This window comes from Numida meleagris, chromosome 2 (assembly GCF_002078875.1).
Source record: "Numida meleagris isolate 19003 breed g44 Domestic line chromosome 2, NumMel1.0, whole genome shotgun sequence".
Taxonomy (NCBI): domain Eukaryota; kingdom Metazoa; phylum Chordata; class Aves; order Galliformes; family Numididae; genus Numida; species Numida meleagris.
The window spans coordinates 54,249,718-54,270,941 of record NC_034410.1 but is presented as its reverse complement, the minus strand read 5'-3'; the positions used below and the strand labels follow the sequence as shown (position 1 = coordinate 54,270,941).

The window sequence follows — 21,224 nt, the reverse complement described above, 5'->3', positions numbered from 1 at the left end:
CTGGATTCAAGCTAAAAGCATCAGCCAGACAAGAAGCGAGGGGAAATGCTGCAAGCCAGAACTTGCTGGTGGAGATCCTTGGTGAGCTACATCAAGTCTACTGGCCTCATTAGCAGCCACTGGTGATGTAAAATTCAGTTTTTACGTACAACATGAACACGTGTATGATGTGGACATGTTTCTTCAGTGCTGATAATTTTTATTTTATAATAGGAAGAAACAACATTGATTATAGAGGGACACTACCAGTCATCCTAGTAAGAATTGTCTAGTGTTGTAAAAGAAGGAACAGTAAGGGAAAAAGAAAACAACTCACCTCTTATGGTGCAACTTTACTGCATGCACATGTCAACATTAAAAGATTATTAAGAAGCTTACCACCTAGGCACTAGTGAACCACAGGTCTGAGGCTGCTGTTCCCAATAAAAAGTACAAGTGGGGCACACATAACTTCTGTTCAGCATTCTGTTTTAACTCCAGTGTTCAGTGTGTGGCTTTATTTTCTACTTACTTCACTGCAGTCAAACCCATTACCTATTATAACAACAAATGTTCTTGTAAGTAAATCCTTCCAATAAGAGCAACAAAGTATTATCATATCCTTACACACTCCAGGAAAGAGCACTTACAAAAACACTTTCAAATTTATTGCTGAAGAAACTCCCCTTGTTCCAAGCAAGAGCACTGGAGCAGGAGGAGGATTCATGATCACCATTCTCATAAGCTGTACCCAAATACCTTAACCAAGAAACTGACTATACATCTTGCAGTTCCTACATCTCACTTATAAATACCTTCCAACCTCTGTAACAAATGAGTGGAGGACAATACAGTCAACAGCCTCTTCTATCACATCACATGTGTTCAAGGAACGTTTAGACATTGTGTTGAGGGTCATGGTTTAGTGAGAACTATTGGTGATAGGCGGATGGTTGGACTGGATGATCTTGTAGGTCTTCTCCAACCTTGGTGATTCTATGATTCTATATCCTCAAAGCATCCCAGAAAGCTGCTTCTGTCTGCTGTCCTGTATGAGAGAGATGAAGAAAACATGTTATCATGCAGTATGTTGTTATGCCTGTGTGTGAGGAGCTGACAGAAGATGCACAGCAACTTTAATTCAAGAATTTCCCACTCTGGCTGCTACTGACAGTAGTATCCTCACAGCCCAGCCATCTTGTCCAGTTCACCACAGTGTCTCACAGGCCAAATTCCCAACCGGCTCACGCAGTCCTCATTTTTAGGTACTCCAACTGACACACTAGGAGGGAAATCCTGCCGTTTTGAGATTACTCTGTCGGCTGTGCCCCTTTCAGGCTTTCCTGTTCACCTTGGTTTCTCCCTGCCCAAATCCCGGCTGTCAGCGAGCAAGCCGAGCGCTCTACGGAAGAGACTTCCCGTGAAGGGCCCGGACCACGGCGGCTCCGCGGTGCCCGACCCGAAAGAAGCACTACAGCCCCCAGCATGCCTCGGTCGCGCGCCCCACCCCTCAGCAATAGCTCCCGCCGGGAGGGAGGCCGCGCGGATAGTCAGCCAGAACAGGAGAGGGCGCTCGCCGACCCGGAAACGTGTTTGAAGGGAGGAAAGGGCGGGGTGCGGGTCTTTCCCCACCCTCTTCTCTTCCCCCGTTCTCGCTCCCGCGGAGCCGCGCGGCTGTGCCTTTAAGCCCGGCCGGGCGCGCGGCGTGCCGCGCCTGCGCAGTAGGGTGGGCACCGGCGGTGGCTGTTGTGGCGCCCCGTGCCCCGCAGCGGCAGGCCGCGGCCCACTGCCAGGCCGGTGGCGCGGGTGTCGCCATAGCGACCTGCCCTGGCGGGATGGAGGGGCCGGCCGAGAGGGGCGGCGGGAGCGCCGCGGAGGGCCCCGCGGGGCTGATCGCGGAGATCCGGGCGCCGGGCCCGCGGCCGCTGCGGCTGCTGGAGTGGAAGGTGTCGGTGGGGGCGGCGGTGCAGATCGGGTCGGTGCTGGCGCTCTGCGCCCCGCTGCCGCCCGCCCCGCGCCCCGTCGCCGCCCCGCCGGGCTCCGGCCCTAGCCCTCGGCCGCAGCGCGCCGGCCCCGAGCGCAAGCTGAAGGCGGAGCGGCCCGGCGTAGTGCGGGAGTTGTGCGCGCGGCCCGGACAGGTCATCGCGCCCGGGTGAGTGCGACCCCTCGAAACGGGCCCAGCGGCCGGCGGGGAGTGGTCCCGTGGCGGGTGGTGCCGGCGGGGAGCGAGCGGCGTGCCGCTCTCCTGTGTGCGCAGGTGCTTGTTGGGAGCTTTGCTTCCACTCACAGCGAGCGACGCGCGCTGTAAAGCAGCGGCATGTTCCGCTCGGTGCGTGCCTCGCTGCTAGCCGTACAAGATTGTTCTCCTCGTGGAGTCCTGTGCTGAGGCACCTGTGGAAAGTTGTCGCGCCGGGGGAGGCTGTGGGAGCGTGGGGCACGCGAAACTGTTTTAAACTGAGTGTTCCAGAGCTGAGTCCTCCTGTGCCGACTTTGTGCATGAGGTCCGAACGTCTTTGTGCCAGGGTTCCATGAAAACGACTCTGACCGGCAAACCTACCCAGAAATAGCATGGTTTAGTTTGACAACCCGCTCTTAAGTCAGCATAAAACTCTAGTACCGGAAGGATTGTTTACTGCTTGATTTGAGAGATTTTACTGACAAACAACACTGCAGCAAAGTGCTGGAATTACTGGCCACCACCATGGTCATACCATCAGAAGCCTAAATGCTATCGACACTATAGATGTCTCAATGTATAAATCTTCACAAGTATTAACCAAATGGTGTAATTCAAACTTTAGGAAGAATGAGGGATTAAATGAGAGAGGCTTTCTAGATTGACAGTGGCTCTCTCTTTATAAGATTGCATATTGGTCAACTTCTAATTTCTTAAATGGCTAACAGCTAGATAGGGCCTCTCAGATTTCTAGGTTTCTGGGCTAATAGCTTGCTACCCTGCACTTCAAGCAGATATTTTTTTTTCTTGACAGGAAACCATCAAAACTTTCTACTTCCTCTGTTTTATGACAGCAAGTTATTTTCTTTTATTGCAGTTCTCTTGGATGCTGGGTGGGTGCAGCCAGGCCTAATTTTTCAGTCAAGAAAGTTTACCAGTACATACACGACATCTCTGTAAAGAGATGCTTTCAAAGGTCCAGGAAAAAGCAACCATTTTATTATTACTCAGTAATATAAGATAATGCAGAGGAGATATAAGTTGTATTTTTCTTGCCTACAGAAAGCATTATTCTTTCTGAGATAAGATTGTGTCTTTTCGTTTGTGCTACGTCAGCATTCAGCTATTACATCTGGTGCAAGATGAACCATCTCTTAATATCTGGTTTAGAGCAACATGCCATAAACACTAGGTCAGAATAAAAACATTTGTAAAAATAACATACTAAAATTTTAAAATAGTGTATGTGAGATGAAATTCATCTTGATAGCACTGAGTGGACAGAGAGATAAAGTTATCTTGTGTTGTATTTTACACTAGCAAAGCACTTGAGGGGAAAAAATGAAACCCAATCTAAACTGAAAATAAAATTGAAAATAAAAATAAAATACTGGCTTTTGCGTAGCAGCATTTTAGGTTTAGCTTTGTGTGGTATAAACTTTGGAACTTGAATGCACCAATTCTTAGGCAGTGCTTGTGTTGATTTGTTTAATCTTGATTCACTTGATTATAATAAGCAAGTACTTGCTTTGAAACAGAAAATGAATACTGTTTTTTAATACTCTTGTCCCTGGCTTCCCTAAACACTTGTCTTAAACTGACAACAGCGAGTTGTTAGTACTGACATTTGCTGAACTGTTCTGGAGTTCTGAGTTTTCAACATGGTTTCTTACACACTGTAATGGTGTTTGCAGGGTAAATATAGAAGAAAAATTCAAGTGAAGAGGTAGAATAAGCGTGACCTGAAGGAAGTAGAGCTGGTCAGCATTTGGAGACATAACTGCATTTGTTCAGTAACTTATAAGGTGTTTTAGCAAGTGTTTTATCTCTTGCCTGTGGCTTCCCATTTTGTGGAGTGGAAGTATAAATGTTTCACCATCTGTCAGCAATATTTAAATGCACATAAAAGTTGTTTACTACTAAAATGTAGTAATAGTTAAAGTAGGTAAGACAGTAACATAGCTGAAACTTTTTCATTGTCTCCAGGGGGTATACTTGTCTCTTTTCCCCTTCCCAATCCAAGCTGTCCACCTTCCTAGGTGCCATTTGCTGCTTTGAGAAAAGTGGGCTTGGTCACTTTAACCCCTAATTCTTTGTAAACCGAAGATATGTGCAAATATTTGCCAGTCACACCGTAGGCATACTAATTCTAGTTCAAATATTTTTACTTTTAGTTAGAACGTGAGAATGTAAATTGCTTAAAGAGGATAAATAATGTGACTTTCTATAAGTTCCTACATTGTCATTTTGGCCATCTTTATGATAATGTTTTCTTAGAGCACAAGTTTCTCTTAAGATATATTTCTAATGTTTAGTTTGTTCGTGGTTGTTTGTGTTTTTGTTTTTAGTCACTTATGAACTCAGATAAAAATCTTCCAGGGTATGAAAGTAAAATGCCACATGTAGCACTTAGTTTTCTTGTAGCTTGATTTCCTACTTCTTGGCATAGGCAGTGGCTTTAGCAGTCATCCCCTTCATTCTGTATGGTCTTCCCTAAAGGCCTTGGTGTGTATTGCGCTGGCAAAAACAGCTGAAATGACTCACCTGGATGCTTCAGGAAGAAGCTGCTTCTTGGTTTTTCAGTGGTACCCATCCCTTGCTCTAACCTGCTGTATTGGTGTGCAGAGGGCTGCATAGGGAGGGGTGGCTGGGGTGAAGATTGCAGCCTGGGGCAAGCAGGAGGTGGATGTTGCTTATGCTGGTGTACATCGGCAATCAAATGCCGAGCCAGGGCTTGAGAGACTGACTACGACCTGCGAGGACTGTAAATAGCAGGGATGACAGCTAGCAGGTAATGGAAGGTCTTTGACGTTAACAAAGCGAAATTTTCATGGGTGGCAGCAGCAACAAATGTAATTTCATAAACTGTCGCACTGCTCTGTGTATAATTAATGCTAGTTACTCATCAGAGTTAATTGTTTTGAAGCTGTGACCAGTATGTCAGGATTCTGGACTGGATAAATATTTTATGTGAATATTTTCATTAAGCGTTTCTAGGATGAAACAGTTGTCTCTTTTTGGGCTCTAATAATGAGATCAACTGCTGAAATTCTCTTGTATGATTTATGTTTGCAGAATCTTCCAAAAGATTTATTACCTGTACATTTAGGTTAAATATCTTTCTGTCTTAAATAGCTGTAGTAGCTAAAACTTGAATTCCTTTACCGAGTATAAAGTAAATGAGAGCTGTAATCAAAGTCTTAATGTGTCTGGATTCCAGTCAAAGCTTATTTTCTAAGGGAATATGTTCTCTAAAACTGTAGATTATTGTGTTGTTACTTGGTTGTTTTTTTATGTCTGATATCACCCTTTGTTTATCTAATGTCACAAAACCTCAGGGCTTCATTTACCACCCAAGATGGGGAGGGCGTTTAATGTGGACCTCAGTATCTTTCACACTGAAGTCTTCAAGAGGAATAAAATACTGATCAATTACAGGTTTTGAAGTGATGACTCTTGTAATAAAATATAGAGAAAACAACTTACTGTTTCACTTAACTTTTTATATTTAGATGCGTTCTGTCTTTATGGTAAGTTATGGTATGCATCTTTCCAGCCTGTTTCCTGTGAATGCTTTTTTTTTTTTCCTTCATGTTCTGAGTGCTGATGCGAAGAAAGCTGCTTTTAATGTATCTGTGGGGTGTTTGACTTTGGTATTGAAAAGGGTTCAGGCTCCAACTGATTTCCATTCCTTCACTGCTTTCTTCTTCTATTCCTAGTTCTCTGGCACCTAACAAGCACCTGTTATAGGTAGCTGTGTGGAAGGGTTGAGTACCCTGTGAGTTCTCTTTTCTTTATGTGACCATCTATTTTCAGAAAACTTCCAGGATCTTCATTATTTGAGGGAATCTACCTGCTCAGCAGGGTTTGGTTGGAATCAGACCTCAAGTTCAGAAGTCACCAATAGAGAGGTGAGGCAGTGTAGTGTGGCTGCAGAAGCCTTGTGTATGTCATTCTCTTCAGTGAGGCTTCCTTAGATCTGGCTTCCATGATTGCTTCCAACTTATGGGACAGTCAGCTGAAAGAAATGTGCCTCCATCTTTCACCTAGCTGGCTGTTGGAAGCCATGTAGCTAAAGCTGGCCTGGTCTCCTGCTTTGCTTTTCATCCTTCCCACCCAACCTTCTGCTAAATAATCCAGACTGATCAATATCTTCATCTAGCTTGGTTGGCTCAATAGGAAGGCAGTGTGGGAAAAGGGAGCACATAATTATGCTTTCAGTAGTAGCTGTCATTTAGGTCAGATCAAAATGGTTGTAGTTGTTATGATGATTAAATAATAAGGTGAAATCAAGAAATAAAATTACTGAGGTTGCGTATCTCCCATACTGCGTTTTGTATAATTGTCTTTACTAGTGAATTGCTATTATCCTTACAAGATTTCTCCCAAACTGGTGTATTTCGTGTTGTCAGAGTTCTCACTACAAATTGGTTATCTTACTTACAGACTTTGCCAGTGCATGTAGAATCCCATGGGCCAGCAGTGAGACAGTTCATTGGACTGTTTTGTGCATTTCATTGCAGATACATTCCAGCGCAGTGGGAAGAGACTTTTACCTTAGTCATCTGATGGTACTGAAATAACAGATTTTGAATGTCTGTGCTGATGTTGGTTGATTTGTACAAGACGTCATTCATTGGAATTGTCTACATCCAGAAGGACTTTTTATTCTTTGCACCTTACATTGTAAAATATTGCAGTATACTATGTGGATTACTTCTAATGGATGAAGGGAACATAGCTTAAATGCAGTCTCTGAGGGGAGAAAGTGGTCAAAGGTTGGAAGATAATGTGATGTTCTTTATTCATAAATGCAGAGTTGGAGGGATTGTAAGAAATCTGTTATGTTGGTGCGATAGGAGGGGAAGTTGTGTGCCCTTACCTAGAGGAGCAGAGAGCTTGAGAAGAAATATGCCTCAAAAGAATAAAAAGGGATCAGAGATGGGTAAGCCCAAGACTGTTACCGCTTGGCTTTGCTGCCGTTCACCTATGACTTAATGTTGTTGGGTAACTGAGGAGAAAGTCAGTGTGTGGTTCAAGAAAACTGTGCTTCTCATCCATGGTATTTTTCATCAGTTATTCAAGGACCCGTTCTTGGCAGATATTTTTTGAGAGTTTAAAAAAAAATCTCATGGTTAAATATCTAAGGAATTAATCCTTCATGGTGATCCTTCATCTTCAAAGTGATTAAGGCTTTGAAAAATTCATGCTATGATACTAGAGTCCCATATAACAGAAGCTGTGGTTGGTTGTTACAGTAAATTGGCCTGTAAGGCCCTTTGAGGTGGTTCTAAATTCTGCAGCCACATACCACAAAGTGGTGCTCTGGTGTAAGTTAAAAATGTCATTTTCTCAAAAATTTTGAGTAAATTAACCTGTAGAAGCAGGCTTTAAGTTGAATGAGATTTTGCTTGTTTGCCATTCTTGTCCTACGACAGCTAAAATACTGTGCATAAGCTACGTGGTGTAGATCAGTTGGATGATTCAGTAATGCTGGGTATTAGTAATCATGAATCTGGCATATTTTCATTTTTGCCCATTGACAATTACCTGATGATAATCTGTTGAGCATGCTGCAAAACTGGTAGGGGCAGAGGCTGTTGTTTTGTTGTTTGTAGGAATCTTATTTTGCTATGGCGGTGCAACTTTGCATCTTCTGATGTTCATTGTTAAGTCATATGGAGTCAAATTGAGGTCAGCAGTGACCACGGTGACTACTCAGGGGTTTGGGACTGTTGCGTTATTTCCTTATCCCAAACTGGTCTGAGGAAATGCAGAATTTTTTTGGCTTTTGATTTTTATTAGTGAGATGCAAGCAGGTATGAGGCAGTAACTTTATGGCATATAATTTGTCAGTTTTTCCATTTGTACATCTGACAAAGTGCACTGTGATTACTATGGCAATGCTTGGTTCCTTTAAAAAGACTATTAACACAATTAAAACTATGGCATGATTTCTCTGGCATGGAGGTGTTCAGCTAGCCCTGAAGAAATAGGCAAGATAAATGCTAGTGGAAATGACCTGTCTACTGTGGGGAGACTGTTCCGTAGGGTGAGTTGTTGAAGCTGCCTCCATCCTCCCCCAGTATTAGCCGTTTTTTATAAACACTTGCAACATTGGCATCTTTTCCCATCAGTGACTTGGCTTGCCTTCATTTTTCATTTCTGTGTGATTATGCTGGAAAGACTGATTTAAAAAACAAAAAACAACAACAAAAAAAAATCAGATAAAACCTTTAGGAGAGTGCTTTTTGTTTGTAGTGGTCTTGCTTCAGTGAACTGTTGCAACTGAAAAGCGGTAAATTGGATCACAGATAAGCCAACCTTATATGCTGTCTTTCCCACTGAAATTAACCTACCTGGAACTATAGCCACTGTTGCATTCATTATGGACTTTGCATGTTTTTGAACTAACGCTAATGACCAGGCCTTAGAATTAGTAATGGCATTGACTTCTTCTGTTAATGAAAGCAAAATGCTCATATCGGATTTCATGAAAGCTTTCCTTCCACCACACTTTTTCAATTGGCAGCATGAGAAAGCAGGTACTTTTAAAAGGCTTATTCTAGAAATAGACAAAAATATATAAGTTTGGAAGTGCTGAGAGCAGTAATGGGCTTAAGGTCATCCAGTGCATCCTGATGCCATTAGTAAATGTTTGTCCCTGACCATGATTGGTGCAACAAAGTTTTATTTAGTGTCTCTGTTTCTGATTTACAAACACACCTGGAAAGAATGTGAATAAGATTTTAGAGTTTCCATATTTCACAGAATCACTTCAATCGCATTGTATGTATGTATTAAAAAATATATATAAGAGTTTGGACAGTCCATATTGCTGTTCTGTTGCAATCCTTCAGTTATCTGGGTGGATATTGGAAAGATATAACCCCTCTACACTTATCACACATAGAACGTGTGCCATTCACAGCCCAGTTGCTCTTCCCTGATGCCTGGCTTGCTCACAAACTGTCACAACTCTGCAAAACTGGAAGAAGGTTGTTTGGAGGGAGGAGTGCATTTTCTCTGACAGTTTTCCTTAGAGTGTTATTGCTTAATTAGCCTGTGGTTTCTGCTTATCACCAAGTGGTTCCTGAAGAAGTTTTTGGAGAAAAAGTAAGGTGCTGTTAATACTGCCAGCAGTAGAATGTATATTCATTCTTCTGATTTAGAGGGGATTAATTTATCCTGCAGAAATGGAGTAGGGAGCAGCTCTGTTCTTTAAGAAGGTTTCAGTCATGAGCTGGAAAATAAAAGAAGCAGAAACCCAAACCCCTCTTCGGTTTATGCACCCACTGAAGATAGATATGCAGACTTCTGTTCAGAGCACTTACGTCTGATAATCGACTTGGATATTGGCTCTTATATTTTGAGAATTTTCAGGTAAACAGTAAAGGGAATGGTTCAGATCAGAAATCCACAAAAGCCATTTTACTTGTGTTCCACAATATGCTTTTAGCAAATCTACTTTTTAGTGTACATTTACAGTATGTGCTAAAATGTAAGTGGGTTAAGTATTTAAATGTGCTTACTAACTCTTAGTAGAGTTCAGGCCTTCTTTCTGCAGCAGAAAGTAGTATATGTTGTTAGTTTATCTTTGTTTTCCTCTGGGAGAGCTCTGCTTAAGAACCTGGTGGCTGTACTTGGAAGTTTGCTCAGCTCAGTTGTACAGTGGTAACAAGTTCACTGGTGCTCCAGAGTTCTTTCTCTGTCCTTTGGCTTAGACGTTGTAGTGGAGAGTGGAATGACAGAGGGTTTGCTATCAGGTACTTTTTAGCGCTAGTGAGTATCAGAAAATGAGATGTTCTGGTCATGTTGAAATGTGCAAGGACAGAACTGGTGTTTAGTGGTGCCGTTCAGTATGTGACAAGTTAGAGAGGTGATGCTTAGAAGAAGTACCAATAATTCAGAAGTCTCAGTTTTTCTTGTAAGAATCTTTACTCTGAGATCATAAGTTTAACATGAACAGAAACTCTTGTATGTCCGAACTTAAATCATACCTTAGCTCAGGATTATACCAGCCCCTTGGTAGCATGCCTGTGGGATGACATTAGGTCAGGTGCAAGGTGGAGAATGCCAGAAGATACTTCTGATTTCCAAGGTGGCATAAAGTGGTTTTTTTTCCAAGCTATTGAAAACCAATTAAATCAGATACTCAGTTAAAATTATACTCGTTCATTGTAAACTTTCATGCACATTTCTGAGGCTTTTATTGATTTTGGAGGGTTTTTTGGACTGTTCCAGTGTCTCTGTAATCTCAGGTTCATGTACTGAACACAGGGTAAAGATGAGCAGTTCTGGCTTGCTCGTTAGTGTGAGCCAGAAGCCTGACTAAGACAGATGAAGAAGGAACTTTAGAGATGAACCAAGGTAAAGGAGAGCAAGGCAAACATGTTTGTAAAAGTGAGAAGGGAGGATGAGTCAAATGATGAAGTAGCGTGGACTTGGGAAGGTGAGAGGAAAACTAAGCAAACAATCGAAAAATTGCCTGTAGTGAAGGATCACTCTTCATTTGTGTTCTTGGGAAGACTGATTGACTGCTTGTGCTCTATGAAATATATACACTATTTGAAAAATGGAGGTCTAAAATGGTTGCAGAGGAAGAGAAGATGCAATTGCCAAGCAGATGATGGGCCTCCACACAGAGGGACCTGATCTGCCCTTCTGTAAATGAAAACATTAGCAGCATGATGACATACAAAAACTTTTATTTAAGAACACCTGATTTGAATCTAGTTTTTACTTCCAAAGTGGGGGGGGAATCTCAGTATATGCATCAACTGCAGTTTTGTTAGCAGTCATCAGTCCTCTGGTCACTAGGAAACTTGCAGCATACTGGAAGCAAGCCATTGCATGTGTCGTTTGAAAAAAGAATTTGAATTTTCAAATGCACAGTACTCAAATTTATGAATGAAAGATTTGCACAAAGATGAAAGTTTCTCTTGTGGTACTATTGTCTTGCTGCAGTGCAGATTTGAAACCAAAGAGAAGACAGTATAACCAACTTCTGAGTGAAAGAACTTGGATATGGTTTTTTTCCTGTTTGTTTTTGAAAAATTAGATGCAGCAGCAGTGGTCATGCAGGTGGGGAAACTTTGTGGTATCTAAACTAAATATGACTGCTATACACTTAATTCTTTAGACTTTTTTTTAACTCTGTTGAAGAAAATGGGAGGAGTGTCCTGTAATGACTGTTCAAGTACTTGAGAGAGTAACAGAAGCATAGCAAAACATTTTTGTGAAAAGACTGAAATAAATTATGTTCCTTCCATGACTCAAGAAAATCATAAACCAAGTTGAAATTGCTATAGAAGAATTTACGTATTTGATTTTTAATAGCATTTTAATGGTCAGTTGTATCTAACTGAGTATAACCCATTTCTGTACAAAGAAGGCTTCTGTCCCTTTTTTCCTCCACTGGGTGCAAAAGCATGTATCTGGCTTTCTGACTCTAATCAGTAATCAAAGCGTCTGAAGTCAACATGCAATAAATTGGATGACTGTATCTTTTTTCCAGGGGTGTTTTGGTGAGACTGGAAGGATGTAGCCATCCGGTTGTTATGAAAGGTTTGTGTGCAGAATGTGGCCAGGACTTGACACAGTAAGTATTACAGCTCTTTTTCTTTCGAACTTAACCTTGCTTATGGTTAGGGATTCAACCTCTTCTTCTGTCATTTACTTTACTTCTATGTTCTGATCCTTAGTAGTCGTGAATCATACCTGTAAGTTTACCTGTGAAATTGTAGATGTCAACTAGTAGTGAGAGAGGACAGTATTCATATTGCCTAGCATAAACAGGTCAACTTAAAGTTAATTTTCAAATTTTAGCATAAAGCACTCTTTAAAAAAGAAAAATTCATTTTGACTGTCTAGTGAAATTCTTGCTTAAAGTTGAGTGGCCTGAATATGTTAATTCACAGTCACATTATTAGTAGTGTAATTATATCACAAAGTATATTTCTTAAGTGAGAAATTGGTATTTATAGGCAAGAATTGGTGTTTCTTGTGGATAAAACCAGTATATAAGGAAACTGGCAAGATCTGTGCCATTGTTGCTAGCTGCTATAGTTTACTTTTACTATTTACACGAGGCACTTGCTTTGTTATCCTGAAGCAGATTTTCAAATATGTGACCTATTTATATGTTGCTGTGGTCACAGATGCATTGTTTAGAACTATATTTAGCTGTAACTATTACAGAGATTAATAACTTGGAATACGAGTGAATAAGACGCCGTGTGGTACTCAAGTTACAGTTGTATTGCATATTTACAATTCTGTCAACTGCATATACTCTCTGTGAAGATGAATGTAGGGTAACTTACTACCTTAGGGAGAAAATGTAGAGTATAAATGTAAAGGTGTAAATTCTCATCATTGTGTAGCCTGCTTTGCCTTTATATGTCCGTAACTGGAGTCGAGAGTCAGAAGTTGTTTTTGACCATGACTTAATAAACATGAGAATTTTATACGTGCAAGTGTAAATAACTATGAGAAAGTATTAGTATAATTCATGTGACCTTTCTTCATTTACAGTGTGTCTGAATGGGAACTAGCTTATCTTCAGTGCTTTTAATTTAAGGCTTTAGAACTGTTTTCAATTTCTTATGAAATAGTCTGCCGTGGAACTAAGGGGATTTAAGCCTTAGGCCAAAAAAGCAAATTCCAAAGTTGATTTTCTTCTCATTTGCTCTCGCATTGCTGGTACCGTTGGAAAAGAGAATGCTTCTTATGCGTTATCAAATTACTAATTTGGTGTCTGTTTTCTAAAATATATTGAGTGGTAGACTGGATTTTATACATGAACATTGCATGGTCATTCCATTTGGAAATACTTGGGCTTCTTTTTAATTCATTGCCATTATTAGGAATTATTTTTTGAGCAGTATACTGTAAGCCAGAATAAATGCACTGAATATTGGAAGTCTCAGGCATTACACAGCCCAGTTAGTGGTAGAGAATAACTTGAAAATGAAAACTTGATTGTTAATATGTTATAGACAAGTATTTGGCAAAAGTGCAAACCTAACATGAAGTTAGGATAATAGCAAATAGGACTTCTCCTGCCCTGAAGGAATATTTGATTTGAGGCTCAAATACAGTAATGTCTAAATATTGCTATTATTTCATAAATATGAAATAATAGCAATAACTGCAAATTTGGGTTTTGCAGTGTATTCAGTTTTCTCAGTTAAGTACTAGTTTGCATCAGAGAACATCTTTATTTTACACAAAATTTCTTCCACTTTTGAAATGAGGCGTTAGATCTGCTGAGCCTACATCAGAAGGCAATTGAAAAGCATCGATGCTTTTCTTGCTTGAAGAGAAGCCATTACAGACAGTTCACTAGCAGCCTGCTGTTAACCAGCAGCGTATCCTTTCCATTACACAATTTCTTTGCTTGTTCAAGTGATATCTCTTTCTTTTCTGGGTTCAGGTAGTGCTTCCAAATGCTGCAGCACTGTAGAAACATATCTGTATGTGACTGTTTCTGTGTCACTGCTTAAGGCCCTAGCATAGATGGAAAAATATTTTTTCTTGGGAACTTCTTTGTAAATTATTTGGTTTAATGAAATGAAAACTAGATGAAGTTTAATTTTGTCTGGAGATACAATACAAAATTTTGTCCTTGATTGGAGAGAGGTACATAGAATTAAAAGATGCGCGTGTCACACAGCACTGAATTTGTACGGTAATATTTTTAATATTGGTGACTCAGAATTAAAGTCTTAAAAAATTGGTTATTCACAACAAATTTGTGTTTGCTGGAAGCTAGTAATACTGGAACTGTGTGGGGTTGGTTGGTCTGTTTTAAGGAACTTCATACTTGTATATGCTTGTGTGTAAAGGTACTTATTACACATATCCTCTTATATACATGATTATGAGTATGTGTGCATACATAAATATAGGCACCAACTCAGGATAGTCTGTGGTTCTGTAGTACTCCATTCAGGTACATTTCCAAAGGGATATGTATGCGTGTTGGGTTTTTCTTGACTATTTCTCTTGAAGCAGCAATCACATACAAGTTGCTCTGCTACACACAGAGTAACTTTGCGTGTAGATTTATTTCATAGTCTGGCTTGGAAGAGTAAGTAATCATGCGCTAAGGGTTTACAAAAAAAAAAAAAAAAAGAAAATAAGTTTTAACTGTGAATATTTTGGTTGCTAACAATTTCTAACTTACCAAATACCGATCAGCGCGTAGATGCTTTTTTCACCTTGGTGTCTTTATGTGTGGCTGTACGGAAGCATAACTAATTAAAGTGAATTCTCCTGTAAGGTTTTCATGGAGAGCTTCTTTGATCTGTTCATGCATTTTTTTCAGTAACTTGCATTTACGATATCTTGAAATTATGGATGAGGCAAAATAGCTCTTAATCATACAGTGTTTTGAAGGCGACTGGTTCAGTACTGCCGGTTTTACTGTTCAAATTTTAATTCACTTAAGTTTTGCTCTCTTTTGATGCTTCTTTTCTCTTTGTGGCTAGGATACGAAGCAAGAATGGGAAACAGAATGTACCATTATCCACAGCAACCGTGTCTATGGTTCATAGTGTCCCAGAACTGAAAGTGAGCTCTGAGGTAAGTACAATTGTGCTTTCCATATTCATAACCTTCATTGCAGATTGGCAGTTGAGAAGCTTAATTATGGGAGTTTCTTCAACATTGTATGTACTTATATAAAGTGTTTGGCTCCCTTTTGAAGGGGCATTTGGTGTTGAACATCAGTAGCCCAGAGTTTTTGTGTTTATGCTTATGCAGATGGATTATATCAGGTTTTATAGTATTTTTTTTAGGCCCGTGCACTGAAAAGATGGTGCTTCTGTGATAGTAGATAGGAAATACATTACTTAAATATCTGTGTCTCAAAGAATTGACAGTTTGTGGAAAGTTCAATTTTTACTATTGCGTTTAAAGTTTGCAGTGTCTTTGAAACCTAGCTTCACCCTGATTAGTAAGGAACCTTGAAATTGGTCTTAAGATATGTAGTCAAGGTACGTTCTTTACAGCTTACTTCCATCTTAAATTTATTTTGTTACTTTTCAAAGGTTCCACTTAAACGAATTATCAAAATGTGCTCGTTCAGTGATTATTTAGAGAAAAAGGCATGTTTATTTTCAAGATAAATATCCTGTTAATCTTTCTTACCAAATTGATGGTTTGCTTTTATTTCTTTACTTTATGTTGCTGCTTGCTCTCTTTTTTGTAACTCCTCAAAGCATGTGAGTGAGAAGAAATGTGGAGTAGAAAGCAGGTAGAAGCCATCGTCATTACAGAGGAGTGTTTCAAAGATCAGTTTGCGTTTGACCTCTGCTTCTTCAGAATATTCCACTTTACTTGTAGGTTTATCTGTCTGGTGGTTAGTACTGTAGCTTACCATTATATGTGGCTAAAGCGAACACAATACTTTGAATGTTTACAAATACACAGAGAAGAAGAAAACTTCAACTCAAATTTACACGGACATAAGAGTTCTGCATAGAACTTATAATAGAACTGCATAGAACTAAATAATCCAAATATTTGTCTGGTGACCAGTAAGTTGAGAGTTGTGATGGCTTCCGTTATTAGCTTTAATTTAATATTCAACAGTGTTGTCAACTGTATTATATTTAATAGATAGGAAACTGCCGAACATAGTAGTCAAAGTTTTCAGAACTACCGATGAGCTTCTTGCTTGTGTACCTCAGGACTCAATTTTGATCTTAAAATGATTTGGTGGTTATTTTTTTTATGTAGATATTGTTTTGAGATCATCAGTTATGAGTTGTTCCTGTCACATAGATCAGTGTAGATGTTAGGGGCATTTTTTTTTCTGTAGGAAAAGTAAAGTGTTACTGTTTTGAAGTGTTAATGCCTTTGTAGTTAGTTTATAGCAGCATTTCTTCTCAAATTCACAATACATGGAAGCCCATAACCCTAATTCATTATTGTAAATTAGGCTTACTCTATGAATGCTTTGTTACAGCAAGCTGAACAGCTAGGAAGAGAAGATCAACAACGACTACACCGAAATCGAAAACTAGTGCTTATGGTAGATTTGGATCAGACATTGATCCATACTACAGAACAGCACTGCCAACAAATGTCTAATAAGGTATGTATTTGGTGGTAACTTTTAAACCAAAGTAATGAATGGAATATTTCTAAAAATATTTAAATGGTGGTTCTTCTAAAACAAAAATAATAACAACAATCACTATATGGTTAAATAGATAAAACTAACTGAAGAATAACAAAAAAGTGAGGAACATACTCTGAAAAAAATACTCCTTTTTCTCCCTTCTCTGTTTAAATAGACAGCTTTCTTTCATTTGTGTTTCTTTTCATTTTTACGTTCCAGTTACTTAGAACAAAAAATATTCAGGTGGTTATTTTTAATCTGAGCCTTTCTTCCTCTACGACTCACAGACTGAATACATTGTTAGGAGATTTTTTTTTTCCTCCAAATCTGATGTGGATATAGTGAATTTCTGTTGGTAGTCCTTTTTTGGGTAATTCTGTGTTCTACTACGTCTGTCATTCCTCCCTGAATACGTAGTGATTTTTTTTCTTCTGTTTCCTTTGTTTGCTTGGTGTGTTTCATTAAAAACCTGTCAATGAACTGTTAGAGACTTCAATTGTTTATAGTGTTTCTATCCTGGAAACTGTAAAACAAGAAGCACCTTGGAATGTGTCTACAGTATCTTGTATAGGAAGATGCCAATTCAAACTCCAGTGTTATGCAAGAATCAATTGCCTAGTTCATATTAATTTCCTCCTGCCATAGTCTCATGTCCACTAGCTTGAGCATGTGTTTATACCTGCTAGCAAAAACAATCTGTAAATATATTTTGTAACTGATGTAGAAGGAAAGAGTGTCTTTTCTGTTCAGCATATTAAAAACTGCATATTTGAAAGGTGTAGAAGTGCTCATTTTGGAGAAAATATTTTTGAACTGATGTTGAGATTTTTTATTTTAGTCTTTTTTTCTTTCTTCTTGGTTTGCTGTCTGTTGGTTGGTATGTTTTCACAGTTGAAGTATTTTCTATCCAACACAGTCTTTCCCTGAGCTTAATATGTAATGAGATTAATCGGAATGAACTTCACAGAGTAGTATTGAATTGAATGAGATCTTGAACTTTCTGAGAAATTTCTCAAGGTGCTTTTTGGAGATTAATATGATGTAAGCAAATTTTTGTATGAAAGTTACCTTGATCACAAACATTTCAATAGTGCAGCTTCCTGGCTTTGTAAAACTTCATATTTGAGTGCCTTGCAACAGTGCAAAAACGTGCTTTGGATTTTATTCATCCCCATAATCTTTGTGGCAAAAACTTGTTTTAGCCTGCTCATACAGAATTAAAGTAGTGGAAGAGATGGAAGAGGGCACTTTTTGAATGCTGGTATTTTTGTTTATCATTTTGATAATATAAAACATGCTTTTTCTTCTAGGGCATATTTCATTTCCAGTTGGGTCGTGGTGAGCCTATGTTGCATACTCGTTTGCGTCCTCACTGTAAGGAATTCCTGGAAAAAATTGCCAAGCTGTATGAGTTGCATGTTTTTACATTTGGCAGCAGACTTTATGCGCATACAATTGCAGGTGAGTAATATATTATGTTTAGAAGTGGCTCAGTAATCTGACTTTATACTCTTGATTTATTTTCTTTCAGTGACAGTTTTCAAGTATTTGTTCTTTAGTTTTGCACAAAATAATTCCTGTATACTCCTGTAAGCAGAATTCTCATCTTAGAATTTAGGTGCTGCATGTGTATGGCCTGTAATTTCAGCAGCAATCCCTTTTTTCCCATGCCAGATGCATGGGTTTTTTTTTTTTTTTTGCTTCCCTGAAAAGTTAAAGAATCAGATTGTGGCATGTCAACTGTTGCCTTCCTATTTAATTAAGTAAGAAATTATGCTGATGGGCTCTAGCAGTGATCTGCAGCATCACTTAAAGATCTAAAGCAACAGTTCCGTGAAAATCCACAGAGCGGATCTCCTTCTGTGTGGGGGAAAAGAAATTTACTGTTTCCCTTCACCTGAGGAAGTTTGGCTGCTATATATCAATTAAAAGCAATTCTGTTTGTGCTGTGGAACTGAGATGTACTTTCAAGAGAGGAAAGTTCAGATCTTACAGTATTTTAATGCATTATTCTCTTAAACTTGTAAATATTTCCTCCTTGTAACTGTAAAATCAGCATTTTAAATTCTGAAGCTTTCAACAGTAGTAGTCATCTCCTCAAAATAAATTTCAGGACAGACATGTGCAAATTTCTACATTATTCAATATTAACTGAACTGTTTGAAGTCTTCCTAAAGCTTTGTCAGTCTCGCTATTGGAATGTATGTTCTGTACTGCTAATGTACAGTGCTTTTTTTTTTTTTTTTTTTACCCTGCTGCCCTCCTTAAAGTGGAGTGTGGTTATTTCTTTTAGCAAAACAGAGCTTCTCATACACTGAATTCTTAAGTACTGAACCTGGATACCTGATACTAGGCGGGTGGCCTATCTTTTTGAGTTGGATTTGTGTTCCAAAATTTGCCCATGGCCTGAGCTCCAAAGATGAATACCAAATCAAGTCAGAAGTTGTATAGCAAATACGCTTCTGAGCCAGGGAAAAGGAGGAGCTGTAGAGGTAGTTAATAAGTGATTACCCTTATCTGAATGTGGTCCTGTTTTTCATTATTTTAATCTCTGAGCTAAAATTTGGATTACCCTGCAGTCCCTATGCTGTCACAGACTGATACTTACTGTGTGACAAACATCTCTGTGGTTGTCATACTTGAGCTTTTCCATAGAGAAGGTAGCCACAAATTGAGCAAATTAAGATACGGCTGCTTTCAGACATCTCCAGACTTCTGTATCTTTCCTGAATCTCTCTAATCTCACCAAAAACATACAAAACATTAGAGGATTTTTGTAATAATTATGGTAGTTTCAGCTGAAACGTGTTGGTATGAAGAGAAATAAAAGAATGTTGGTACAACCTTGAGCCCACACGCTCACCACTTACATAACCCGGTGCTGTAACAAAGTATATATGTTAATACATATGCAGACCACCTGGTGGCAGTATTGGCTAAGTTATTTCTCACAAGAAGCAATAGATGTGGTTTTTTACCATTATCCCCATGTTATATAAGGAAAGAACTTGTAATAAAATGCCAAGAATCTTTTTGTAAGATTCCTCCATGCTTTTTCAGCTTCTCCACATACATCCTATATTATTTTTTTTTTGTGAAATCTGTGAACCTTGAGCTGCTGCTTTCATGTCCTAGAATGCTTTTCCCTCATTTGGAAACTAGATAACATATTGTGAGGGCTCTTCTGCTGCCCCAACTGACTATCACCTGCTAAGTGGAGTTACAAGCTGATACTTCTAAATACTGTTTATATCTGTTCAAGTCATTTATCACAAACCTGTTCTTAGTTTGGCACACTTGCAGAGGAGTTTCTTGTATGTTTATGAAGTTGTTTTGGATATTTTGATCTAAAAGTTCCTGTGGTATTTTTCTTCTTCAGTGTTATTTTGACCAGTTGCTACTTAATCTTTTTCTTTTCCCTCTGCATAAGAGAAATTAAGTATTTTTAAGAAAGAGGTCAGCTTATATGTTGGTTGTAAAAGTTAATGTCACTGAATTTTGGAGGCTGCTAGCCGGAAGTGATGCAATATGAAATCCCTCTTAAGATTTATAGTGGCATTTAGAAAGTAGATGTAAATTGACAGATTTCGTGTGTGTGTGTGTGTATGTGCATGTGCTTTGATATACAACTCTGTGAATTATTTGTTGAACTATGTACCTCCTATGTATATGTAATTTCCAGTGATGAAAGATCTTGAATGCTGTTGAAAGATTGAGTCAACAGCTCTACTGTTACTATTAGGAATTACTGTTTGGCTCAGTCTGTCTCTTAAGATTGGAAACTTCACAAGTACAAACTACGTAACTTCTGAACATTGTCTTGTGGTGATCTTTTTATGTTTTATTTGTCTCATTTACACTACTGTGTAAGACATGAAGCAGTGGGCATATTAACAGATGAGTATATTTAAGTGAGATATCTCACTAAGAATATCATCCAGACTTATAGTGAGAGTTAAACAGAGTGAGTTGGACAATTACACAGAGATTTTACTCCAGTGTAGAAAAAAAGATTTTTTACTTTCCCCATTGTAAGTATTTAGGAAAATAGACTGTTGAAAATCAAATCCTAAAACTGTTATAACTGTTGGTAACTGTTATTGTTACAAACTGTTTGTATAGCAAGAAAAAGTTTTGCTGTACAAATGCCCAGTTGCCTGTAAGTTTAAGGGTTGTGAAGAATTGTAACTTAATTTATGTAAACTAGGAATAAACTCAGAAAGCGTGATGGTCAACTTTGAACAAAAGTCAAAACTAGCTATTATTCTGAAATTTCTGTTTTGTTTTAACAAAAAAGAATCAGAACACTCCTTTCAAAAGTATACTCAAGAAGTGGAGAGCACCAATAGATTGGAAAACCAATAGGTTTTCATACTTATCTGATCTGGCATAAATAAGACTGTCAGGAGCAGAACTGCCAGTAGTACTTCTAGAGTGTGTAGTCTGTGCTTTCAGATATAAACAGAAACAAATTTGTACAAAATTAGGTTACGATTAATGTAAAGTTGTTATTTCTTCAGACTTGTGTTTTATTTTGCTTACAATTGCAAATAGAAGTTAATGTCTTAAATAACAATATGTGATCTAGCTGCCAGGCTTCTTGTCTGCCCCTGTATGGAATAGTATCTCTAAATAGATTAATGAATAGACAGTGGTGCCTTTTTAAAGATTTAAAGCAGGTATTAACATTGTATTGAAGAAAACAAATCATGTATGATGAATGAAACGTTACCATCAGTATAGTTCCTGTAGAAAAAGGGATGGACAAGTCAGAGTGTACAAAGAAGTTGCTAACAAATGCAGGAAGAAAATTAGAAAGGCAAAAGCCCAGCTTGAACTCAACTCTACTGCAGTAAAAGGCAACAAAAAAGTTTTTTACAAATATATTAACAGTAAGAAGAGGGTAAAGGAGAATCTCCATCCTTTACTGGATGCAGC

At 38.8% G+C, this 21,224-nt stretch overlaps 1 protein-coding gene and 1 long non-coding RNA gene across 2 annotated transcripts in view; one reads left to right on the top strand and one right to left on the bottom strand.

The window, feature by feature from the left end:
• On the bottom strand, positions 467 to 1,621 carry LOC110393993. The gene is made up of 2 exons (XR_002435304.1): positions 1,331 to 1,621; positions 467 to 1,027 (listed from the first exon to the last, which is right to left on the bottom strand). It is a non-coding gene; the product is annotated as an uncharacterized LOC110393993 (long non-coding RNA).
• The window catches only part of CTDP1 (CTD phosphatase subunit 1), a 104,770-nt gene continuing 85,236 nt past the window's right edge, over positions 1,691 to 21,224 (top strand). The window contains exons 1-5 of the mRNA XM_021387559.1: positions 1,691 to 2,131; positions 11,673 to 11,756; positions 14,650 to 14,743; positions 16,131 to 16,259; positions 17,597 to 17,747. Of these exons, the coding sequence (XP_021243234.1) occupies positions 1,815 to 2,131; positions 11,673 to 11,756; positions 14,650 to 14,743; positions 16,131 to 16,259; positions 17,597 to 17,747 (775 nt within the window). The 5' untranslated portion in view covers positions 1,691 to 1,814. The remainder of the gene's footprint in view (positions 2,132 to 11,672; positions 11,757 to 14,649; positions 14,744 to 16,130; positions 16,260 to 17,596; positions 17,748 to 21,224) is intronic.